The sequence below is a fragment of the Chaetodon trifascialis genome, chromosome 13 (genome assembly GCF_039877785.1).
Source record: "Chaetodon trifascialis isolate fChaTrf1 chromosome 13, fChaTrf1.hap1, whole genome shotgun sequence".
NCBI classification, from domain to species: Eukaryota; Metazoa; Chordata; class Actinopteri; order Chaetodontiformes; family Chaetodontidae; genus Chaetodon; species Chaetodon trifascialis.
This window is the reverse complement of record NC_092068.1, coordinates 6,974,100-6,985,676: the sequence shown is the minus strand read 5'-3', so window position 1 is coordinate 6,985,676 and position 11,577 is coordinate 6,974,100. Positions and strand designations below refer to the sequence as shown.

Genomic DNA, 11,577 nt, shown 5'->3' with positions numbered 1-11,577 from the left:
ATTAAATCGAACCATTTTATACAATATACATTTCTGGGACTCACATACTTATTGCTTTAGCTTGCAAGCTAAAGATATTTACATGCCGATGAAGCTAGCTTAGTGCTATCGTTACTGGGTGCTATCATTCATAATTTTCGACCTGAGCATTAACAATCAAGCCAGTTTTGGGATGAATTAACGTGAACCAGTAACTTTGTGTAAAGTTAACACGGAAAGAGGGAGAAGGTTGATATGGAGAAACAAACCTGGACATGATTAGTCATCCTGCTTATTGCACGGTGCATGTCCGAGGGAGATGCCAGCATTTACAAATGTTTAGCTGTGTTCATTTTTCAGTTCTACACGAACTAACAAAGTAGCGTTTCGCCATATAGCACAAGCTAACGCTAACCGCTAGCTTCTAGTTAGCAATCATCACGGTCTTCATATGTAAACCCAGCGACCAGAGGCCTGTACCATAAAGCTTGATTAACCTAGCCGGGCTTCCTCTTACTTATCGGGCTTCACTTAACGAGACATCCGCCCTCCGGATTTTCGGTACCATAAAGCCGGCTATCAACTCACTAATTCAATTCAGGCTTGTCCAACCTAGATCTGTGCGCACTCACATAAAAAGGGCGGAGTTTGCTGCATGCGACCAATCGCAAACATAGAAAAATCAGCCCGAGCCGCATATTTCACCACAGAGGAGCAAACAATAATAATTAATAAATACGAGGAATACAAATCAATAATCCAGGCAAAAAGCAACACAGTTGCAGCTGCCAAACGGCGCAAGGATTGCTGGCAAAAAATCGCCGACTGTGTCAATGCGTAAGTTAGTGCCATTATAATATTACTTCCCCACTATGACTGCACTTGTATATCTGACTACAGTAACATTTGTGTGTTCCATAAATGTATGTGTGTATGAAATTTTTCATTATGGCATGTGATTGTAGCCTTATTATTTCAGATGCAGCCCGAGTGGAGCAAAGAGAAAATGGGAGCAAATCAAACATAAGTATAAAAATATACTTCAAAGTGGTCAGTACGCTTACTATATCTTATACATGTAGCATATGTATATGTAGGCCTACATGTTGGAGGCTATACAATACAATATACAACGGCAAACATCCCAGGGCTTAGTCTACATTATGCAAATTACACATCAACCTTGCTTACCTGTGATGTCATAAAAGCCCTCTTTGATGCATTGCGTGGGCAGGTGGCCGGGAAACACCACGAATGCATCGACAAGCTCAGTCAGGGCCCCCGCGACTTTATGAATAGCTCTACATACTGTGTTTTCCCCGAGGTTTTCGGCATCGCCAACAGAATACATAAAGTACCTATGAATGAATCAATCAATCCATGATTTACTTAAACAAATAATTGATTAATGGCATTTTATCTGTGGCTTGCTTGTAACCCATCCAACGAGGGATTTAAAGACATCATAATAATTACAAACATCACTAAGAAATATATTACCTGTGACAATGCACACTGTCTGCGGGACTGTCAGCACATGGTTGCAGTGCATTACATTACTGATGTAAGGCTCCAGCAGCTGACAGATGTATTGTAACCCCTCTCCCGAAAACCTGTATCTTTCGTACAGTGATTGTTCAGACAATTCGAACGGATTACAGCGATCTCTAAATATTCTCTCGCGCCTGAGTGCTCTTCGCACAAGCTGTGCACCAAGATCCACCGGGTTCTCATCAAACGGACAGGCCATTTTCCAAGAGAACTGATTGGTCAGTAGGTGGGGCCTTTATACCTGCTGAGCTCTTATCCTGAACTTATCCTGCTCCGGAGCAGGTTAGGTGTTCAGCATAGGTTACCACAGCAACGTAGCCCAATAGAAAGTAAGCCACCTTTATGGTACCGAAAAGCCAGGGTTAAGCCTGAAGTTATCTCGCTAAGCCGTAATCCAGCTTTATGGTACAGGCCTCTGGTCGGTCAAGCGATACATACACGGACGCTTCACCGGGTCTAAGCTTCGGGAATTTGTGAAAGTAATGCATTTGGAAATATCTTCTAAACTGGTGTGTGTTAGAAAAGCCCAGGGCAAAACGAGTGTATGATTGAGACTGCTACATCCCAGCACAATTTACTCTCCAAACGTTTTTTCTCTGGAGTTTATTTATGAGTGATCCTTTTTTACGCTGCATGCAGCTGTTGGCATAGCTATACACGTAAGATAAAGCTGATGTCACCTCTCTCTTTTTACATAGGCCAGGGCATCATTACAGTTACCTGCTGTTGATCAAGTGTAGCAGTGAGCTGTTGCAGCCTTTAGTGCTTGAATTTGCACTGTATCAGTGCTGTCATGTTTTACTCCTAAGTATGGCCTGTTATCATAAAAATATACTTTTGCACTGCATTACAGCGAGAATGCTGTTAGAGGACAAACCACCACATCATCAGGGGATCCTCTTTTCAAACTGAGCTTTCCAGAGTTCATGAAGAGAGAGTGCAGAGCCAAACCAGTGAAGACTGAGGCCACATTCGTGTTAACTTCTTTTTTTTCCCACTCAAAAAACATTTATATTGTACGTCACACAATAAATAAACCAATAACTACACACTTAAATACAGAATTCAAAGTGCAAAATGCCACTATATTAACAGTTGTTGAATAATCCAATAAATGATACTAATGATTCACGTTTTTCTGTGTGTCTGTGTATTGCACAAGGTATATTGATGATTTGATGGACATGATCATGGAGAAGATCTTTGTCGACCCATCATGGTACAGAGCTGAGATTCTGAAGATAAACATCCTGCTGGACGTCTCTTCACAATATTAGCATCCAGACAAGGAGGTCACCAGCCACGAGTCAAGATTCAGTCAGGGGGCGTATCTTCCCTGGGCGTCAGGAAACTCCCAATGTATCTGAAGTACTACGCGTGATGGGATGACTACACAAATCTTCTGGCCGAGGAAGCTCCAGCACCAGCTCACAAAACTCATATAGGCTAGATACCTGTAACAACTGAGAAAATTGAACATTATGTTAGTCAAAAGGTTCTATAATGTCAACATCTGTATTCACATTTTTCTAATATGGATTCATTGAAGGATTCAATGAATCCATGAATCACTTGTTCTGTATTTCCATGTACAAATATTCATGACTGCGGTCAATAAATATTTATTGTATATCTATAAAATGTTTCATGTGAATAAATGTGTAATATACAGTATTTGCTAAGGAAAAACTTTGCTATATGTTCAAGAAAAGATATGACTGACTTTATTTGGTTTATTATGGCGTATGAACAATGAAGTTGGTTAAGATGAAACTCGCTGCTCTGCCCCCCAAAGCTGTAAAGGACCGTAGTCAACCCTGTAAGTGTTGTATGCACATTTAGGCAAACAGGTTCTAAACCTGGATGCTCAATCATGCCTGGAGGCCTTTCATCCAGCTGCTCCAGCCGTCTTGTAACCTGTTATGCATAACATAAGGTGAGTATCTGCAGTGGCATGTTTTCTGCAATCATACACTGCAATCATACTGTAAGTGCAGGTAAAGATACTGTGACCTGTGGCACCTCCTGGCAGCGTATGTTCTCAGGCTCTGACTGCATTGCTGCACAATTTCCACATGTGCACTGATACAATCAAATAATAATAAAAAAAAGAATTCATGCATGTATAATGCTAAAGAAATAAGAAATGTTGCATACCAGCATTTTCAGCCAATAACAGCACCCCTTTTTTTACATTTGAATGTGTGTGCTCTAGCCAGCTACTTTTCCTCATCCTGAGCTGAATGGTCAGCAGTGCTGCTCAGCAGTGTCGTCTGTGTGCTCTGCCCCTGCATGTGTAAATGAGACGGAGCGCTGAAACTAAGCGCAGTTAAACTGGTCAGTGTCTCAGCAACCCAGTGACTGCCCCCTCCTCCTTATGTGACTGCCCCCTCCTCTTTATGTGAACAACCAGGACCTTCGGACTCTCTGCTTTCATATGATACCAGGCTTGTGTGAAACAGCACGTTCTGAAAGGGACTGAAACAGAGGCAAATAGAGGGAGGCAAGAATCTTTTCCTGAAAGCTATTTCCAGCAAGCAGCTTCAGAAACATGTTTTATGGAAATCATTGACTTATGTAACTTATTGAAAAAGCTTCATAATATGTCACCTTTAAAGTTATGAAGTTTAGTTTTGTTAATGTCACGTCTTTTGGGTTGGTGTTGAAAATGAACTGAAGACCATCTGAAGCCTGGAGACGTCCACCTTTAGAGAGCGGAGACAAAGCAGCAGCAGTTTGTGTTCGCAGGGTTAATGTTAATGTGCTTCATCAGGAAGTGGAAATCACCTGTAACTGAATGTAAACCTCAGTGAGTGAAAAACATCATCACATAGAGCTTCAGACAACTTTTTTAAACATTATTTCAACATGAACGATGACTGTGGCCATTGAAAACACTGTAAACTAAAAATAAAACAGATTTCTAAAGACGTCTTGAGCACTGGGGCTTCTTAAAGTGTGTTCAGATGTTTGTTTTCTGAATGTCTTCTTATTAAATCAACAGGATCAGAATCTCTGAATATTTCAGCTGCAAACTTTGTTCAAACTTACTAAACTTTGCTGAACGTCAAACAGCTGCAGGTGTTTTGTACTTGAACACTGAGTCTCTCCTGAAGCTTCAGGGAAGAGCAGAATGAGACTTTAAAGCTGCTGAGGAGGAGTTAAAGTGGAAAGTCTCCGTCATTTGGTCTAAAAGCAGTGGTTCTGTGAGGCGTCCAGGCTGAGCAGACGGTACAGTAACAGAGCCGTGTGGTCGGCACACAAAGGTCGAGTGTTGGCACATAGGCCGGCGAGGCCTGGGGGGCTAAACAGTGCGCCCTTGTGTCGCCGGCCTGCCTGCGGCCTCTCACCATCACACACTGGCTGCCAACTTTCACACCGGGTCGAGCAACCATTCAGCTCCGGAAAACAGCAGAGGAGTAACTGACGGTCTGTTGGGGAGCCGTGGCGTGCCGGCAGGACGAGCCTCCTCAGGCCTCCTTCCTGTCTGTCGTCCCTGTGGGATCCTTCTCAGACTGAAAATGTCCCTCTCTGCTCCCTGTAAGCCCTCTTGTGGTGGCAGGTTTTTGGTATCACGTCTATGGGATAAATACAGTCAGCAGCTAGGTTAGCTTAGCACAAAGACGGAACACAGGGGGACACAGCTGGTCTGGCCCCGTCCAAAGGAGACACCTGCCAACATCTCTGAAACCGTCTTTACCCGATGGCCTCTATTGATTAAACAAACTCAATTCTGACATGCAGAATTTAACTGAGTACATTTACTCAAGCGCTGCACTTAAGTACACACTCGAGGTACTTCCACCTTGAGTATTTCCATTTCATGCAGCTTTGTGCTTTTACTCGCCTACATTTGTCTGACAGCTTTGGTTACCTTTTCAGGTAAAAGCTCGTATCTCCAGCTGCGTTGATGTGGAATGTTTCTGCAAAAATGAAGTTTTCGAGATATGAGATACGTGGTTCTCACAGGACGGCCACGCTGCAAACGTGTGATGATCTTATAGATATGATGCATTGCTGTAGATTAAAGCAGCAACAGTTTAAAGAATGTAAATCTGATATTTCCTGTGAGTGAACCAGAGCTTAAGGACTCTAACCAACAGCGTGAATGTGAAGTCTGAGGAGCAGCTACAGAAGCAAACACTAGAGGGAGACATGGCAGCATCTGCAGCCACCTGCTCCTCAGACACCTCCCTGCTGCAGGAAGTCACAGTTTGACTCCACGAAATACCACCGAGACCTTTAAAGAGGCCAAATCCTCACGAGACGACTGTCCAACTGTCCCTGAGCCTCTCTGGATAAACACCTTCAACATCTAACGGTCAAACCGTTTGAGATGGACCACAGTGAACACACACTCGTTGATGTACACACGTACGTATACGTATGTGTGTGTGTATAGAAATGTATGTTTGTGTGTACATGTATATATGTACATGTACATGTACCGGAGTGGGGCCCACCAGAGGGTCACCCGATGAATCTGAGGGGTTGTCACATGAAGTCCTGATCCAAAAAACCTTCATTCTGTTGGACACCGATGACCTGATTGGACCTCTTTGGGCCTTCAACAGGTCTTAAAATGAAACCTTGTGAAATGTTTGGAGAAGAAAAGTTTCAGAAACATGTGAAATACGACGACACACTGATTTTATTTTCACCTTCACAGTGAGTCGATTCTCTAAATGAACCATATGAGTATTTGATGACAGAGAGCAGGACTTCTACTTCACAGCCTCCATCATGTCTTCCAGCTGTTTGTCCTCTGTCCGTCTTCATTCACAGAGACAGATACGTGCATTTCTTTTGATTCAATATTTATTTTTCATTTGGTCCCGATTAAAGCAATGTGTTTTAGCAATGTTTTAAAAGTTAAATCTAAATCTAAATGTTAAATCTAAGTCACCTGGAAACAAGGTGGAGGTGTGTCTGTGGATGCTGTCCAAAGAAGACGGCGTGGAAAAAATGTTACATCTAAATTTTAAAAGTTAAATCTAAACCTAAAATGTTAAATCTAAATTTTAAAGGTTAAAGGGGGGAGGCGGTGGGGGTGGAGGGCTGAGGGAGGGGTGCAGGGGTGGAGGGGGGGCGGAGAGGCCATGGGGGAGGAGGAGTGAGGAGGGGTGAGGGAGAGGGGTGGAGGGAGGAAGCAGGGCGATGGAGACGGCAGGGAGGGTGGAAGGACGATGGAGGGAGGGTCGAGAGGTGATGGGGGAGGAAGAGGGAGCTGCCGTTATCCGACCTGGGGCCAACAACCAGCAGCCTCCTCCTCCTCACTGTCCTCTGACACGAGCTTTTAAGCTTTCTTCTTCTCCTCCTTTGCCTTCTTCTTCTCCTCCTTTGCCTTTCTGTTCTCCTCGTCCTTTGCCTTCTTCTTCTCCTCCTTTTCCCTTTTCTTCTCCTCCTTTTCCATCCTCTTCTTCTCCTCCTTTTCCATTTTCTTCTCCTTCTTTTCCCTTCTCTTCTCCTCCTTCAGCTTCGCCTTCTCTTCCTTCTCCTCCTTTGTCTTTGGAGTCTTGAAGAGAAACCCGAAGCGACCCTTCTTACTCTCCTCCTTCAGGCGGATGTCTTGCACGTCCTTCTCCCGCTCCTCCGTCTGATTGGCTCTCGCCTGGCAGACTTCGGTCAGCTCCTCCCTGAAGTTCTCCTGCAGATCGTTAGGTTCGGTCTGCTCGCTGTGGAGAATTTCAGCCTCGACTCCCGGCAGCTTGTCGGTGGTCTCGTTGACCCCGACAGAGTGTTCAGGGTTTGCGTTCTCCCCCCTTCTGGTCTCATTCGTTTTCTTGACTGTTGTCTTTTTCTTTGTAGCCGTCTTTTTCAGTCCAGCCTTGACCCATTTGTTTCGGGACACCAAGGCCCTCCTCTTGGTGTTGGCCTTCAGACAGAGCTCCTCCAGATGTTTCCTTTCTCCTTCCAGCTCCTTCTCTCTCGTCTCCCAGCTCTGCACTTTCTCTGCAAGCTCTTCTGTGAACTTCTCCTGCAGATCGAGAGACAGACGGTCTTTCTCCTGCTCGAGGAGGTGGACCTCCTCGTCTCTCAGGTAGAGCTGGTGCGTCACCTTGTTCAGCGCCATCTGCAGGTCATTCTGCAGCACAACACTCTTCTGGTTCTCCAGTTTCAACTGGAGTATCTCGATGCTCTGGGCTGGGATGATCTCCACCTGCTCTATGAGGGAGGACATCTCCTTGGTCCTCTTGAGTTCATCTTGGAACTCCCTCTCCTTGAGCTCCAGAAGCTCCTGCAGTCTGTTGTTGTCTTGTTGCAGGTGCTGCACGCTGTGGCAAAGCTTCTCTCGCTCTTCATTGCCTTCACTGGCCTTCCGACAGAGCTCCTCCAGACATTTCCTTTCTCCTTCCAGCTCCTTCTCTCTCGTCTCCCAGCTCTGTTCTTTCTCTGCCAGCTTTTTTCTGAACTTCTCCTGAAGATTGTTGTGTGTGATCTTCCATGCTTTTTCACACCGGATAAATTCAGCTCTGCTGTGGGACACGGTGGCTGTTGTCTCCTCGAGCCTGAGAGAGAGACAGTCTTTCTCCTCTTTGAGGAGGTCGATCTCCTCGTCTCTCAGGTAGAGGTCGTGCACCACCTGGTTCAGCGTCCTCTGCAGTTTCTCCAGTGTCAAGTGGAGTGTCTCATCGCTCTGGTCTGGGATGATCTCCACCTGATCTGTCTGGGACTGGACGCTTGTCTTGAGGGAGGACATCTCCTTGGTCCTCTTGAGCTCATCTTGGAACTCCCTCTCCTTGAGCTCCAGAAGCTCCTGCAGTCTGCTGTTGTCCTGTTGCAGGTGCTGCACGCTGTGGCAAAGCTTCTCTCGCTCTTCGTTCCACTCAGACATCGCCCTCCTGTATCGAACCAAGTCCTGGTTCATCGAGTCGTGCGCAAACTGATAGCATTGAAGTTGGTCTCGCAGACGTTGCACCTCTGAGCCGACGACTAGACGGCCCAGATGATCAAGGCGACCCCTGATCACTGGGAAGCTTGTCTGTGCCATCAGACTGTCAGTAGTGAACTGTCTGTTAGAAACTGCCCTCGCCTGTGGTAGACTGCGCTCGCCTGTGGTAGACTGCGCTCGCCTGTGGTAGACTGCGCTCGCCTGTGGTAGACTGCGCTCGCCTGTGGTAGACTGCACTCGCCTGTGGTGGACTGCACTCGCCTGTGGTAGACTGTGGTAGACTGTGCTCGCCTGTAGTAGACTGTAGTAGACTGTGCTCGCCTGTGGTAGACTGTGCTCGCCTGTGGTAGACTGTGCTCGTCTGTGATAGACTGCGCTCGCCTGTGGTGGTAGACTGTACTCGCTGTGGTAGACTGTGCTCGCCTGTGGTAGACTGTGCTCGCCTGTGAAGATGCTTCTTGAAACTATGTGACTGTGGTACTCCAACAATAATGCCAATGCTCCTCGGTCAAGTTCAAAGATGCTCTGACTGGAGAACAGCCAGAGAGCACATTTATAGAATCCTACATCAAAGCCACAAAGACTCCATTCTATTGGCTTTGACCTTCAAAGGCACTTTGTTTTTTTTTAAATATCTTTATTGACACCAACACTCCTTTTCCCTTTTGTTTTTTTTAAATATCTTTATTGACACCCAACACTCTTTTTCCTTTTTTGTTAAAATATCTTTATTTAGAGAAAACAGTGACAGAACAACATGAGGAAGAAAAATACCAGTGAGAACAGTGAAGACATGCAGGCCAGTTAAAAACAACAATAGTGATAATCACAATCATGATAATAATAATAATAATAATAATAATAATAATAATAATGGTGTGTGTGTGTGTGTGTGTGTGTGTGTGTGTGTGTGTGTGTGTGTGTGTGTGTGTGTGTGTGTGTGAGAGAGAATTCAAAACGGATAACCATCAGTGAAAAAACATTAAATGAATATTTATATGAAAAATATGAATTATTTGTTTTTTCCAAAGCAACACAAACATGACACAAAAGTTAGTTACACAGAGAAGTGCAATTACAAAGTAATGGCAATGAAGCACAAAAACATGGTGATAAAATGTAGAAAAAGTTCATTTCCAACATGATTTTAGGTTTATTAAAAACAAACATATGTTGTGTCACACATTGTGTGAATTGCATTTACACTCTGACTGAACATGCATTTGTCCGTCTCTGGGTACAGAGTGCACTTTAATTTCAGGTGTAAACATTTTTCTCGGTGCTGCTTGGTCCAGTCATTATTATGGAGGAAGCATTCACTCCATGGCTTCACTCCCTCTGTCAGCCCTCATGGATTTCAGTTCCTGCTGGGTGGTGGACTGACTTCCCGATGAGGAAGTCGTGTTCTCGCTGTCGCCCGAGTCCCATCTGCAGCACAGGACGCGGGGCAGCGAGCTGCAGAGCGCCTTCCTGAACATGGAGCTGGAGAAGACGTAGATGATGGGGTCAAGGGCTGAGTTCAGGAAGTTCAGCCCCAAAGGCATGATGGTGAGCTGGGTGAAAGTGTCCCACGGGCGGTATGAGCGGATGACCCACACCCCGATGGTCGTCACCGTGGTGGGTAAGAAGCACATCATGAACACGGCAACGATGGCAGCGCACACTCGCATCGCCTTTCGCACCTTGTCGGTTTTTCCCATCTGGCGCTCTTTCAGGAACCTGGAGATCCGGATGGAGCAGAACAGCAGCATGGCCAGCGGGATGATGAACTCCAGCACCGTCGGGATACGGTGCATGCCCACCAGGATGATGATGGCTCCTAATGCCTCTTTGTAAGAAGTGAAGAAGAAGCGCTGGGTGCTGTTCCCACTGCCCTTGATGTGGTTGTAAGCCAGCATGGGAACACGAGGGCTGATCACCAACAACCAGACCGTTAAGCAGGACTTCCAGAGGTAGAATGCAACTAAGTACAGCACAAATATGAGGTACTACTTTACTGATGTACTTCCATTTTCTGCTGTCTTGTACTTCTACTCTACATCTCACAACTAATAAATGATGCAGTACTATGAATAAACCTACCCAGCAGTACATAAAGAGGTTAAAGTACACTGCATCATGAATGATGCTGGCTCGTTCATTACCATCCAGTAATACTACATACATTCATCTGCAGAATGAGTACTGTTACTTTTGGTACTTTAAGGATGTTTTGATTGTAATATATTTATACTTTTCCTTGTAACTGAGTATTTCTACACTGTGGTACTTTTACAATAAACCTCATATTTTTACTGGATTTTAATTACTGGTGTATTAATACTGCAGCTTGTAAAGCTGGAGTTTATTTGAGGTACTTTATGTACTGCTGAAGTATCCCCTTATCTTATTTTAACATGTTCCTTTAGTCGATTATATTCTTTAATCTGAATCAGCAAAGAAACCAGAGTTACTATTTACATGTAGTGAAGTAAAAAGTATTACTTACAAATACAATATGAAGTAGCATAAAATAGAAATACTCAAGTAAACTACATGTACCTCCAAACTGTATTGAACTGGCAAAGCTCTAAAGTCTCACCCATTGGGCGTGAGACACACGCACTTCAACCCATTCACATGTTCACACGCCATATCTTATATTTCTCACACAGAGAAATTACCAGGATAACGCCCACCAAGCTGCGCAACTATTTTATAAAACAGTGGTGATGTGTCGGTCGCGGACGAAACGGCTCGTAGAGCCGCTCTTTGAAGTGAACGATCAGAGCAGTCTCCTGCCTGGGAGCCAGAGCGGGAGCCGCTTTGTTTTGTTTTGTTTTACGCACTGAGCAGGATGGGGAAGGGCGGGGGTTTTACACACACACACACACACACACACACACACACACACACACACACACACACACACACTTGCACTAAGAAATGCTGAATTGAATAAATATTTTTATTTGTACCAATTTATATGTCATTTATCAGATCAGAGCCCCTGAAAGCAGCAGTGGACTGTGGGCGGACACACGAGTTGACCAAAAAGAAAAAACCTTCCTCATTTCGACAGTTTGTTTTGGTGAAGTTTTATTCCAACACAAATGAGTATAAAAACTTACTCAAAGTTTAATACGCATGTCAACAGGTTATGCCAGATGTCTGGT

General features: G+C 44.7%; 2 protein-coding genes across 2 annotated transcripts; both read right to left on the bottom strand.

Annotated features, from left to right (window-relative positions):
* Positions 1-5,132: 5,132 nt before the first annotated feature.
* On the bottom strand, positions 5,133-8,398 carry LOC139341499 (flagellar attachment zone protein 1-like). The gene is made up of 2 exons (XM_070978054.1): positions 7,013-8,398; positions 5,133-5,141 (listed from the first exon to the last, which is right to left on the bottom strand). The coding sequence occupies exons 1-2, from the start codon at positions 8,396-8,398 to the stop codon at positions 5,133-5,135; spliced, it is 1,395 nt and encodes a 464-aa protein (XP_070834155.1).
* A 1,340-nt stretch (positions 8,399-9,738) lies between these two features.
* LOC139341498 (hydroxycarboxylic acid receptor 2-like) lies at positions 9,739-11,007 on the bottom strand. Its single transcript, XM_070978053.1, has 2 exons — positions 11,004-11,007; positions 9,739-10,385 (listed from the first exon to the last, which is right to left on the bottom strand). Exons 1-2 carry the CDS (start codon positions 11,005-11,007, stop codon positions 9,739-9,741), a joined length of 651 nt encoding a protein of 216 aa, XP_070834154.1.
* Positions 11,008-11,577: the final 570 nt, after the last annotated feature.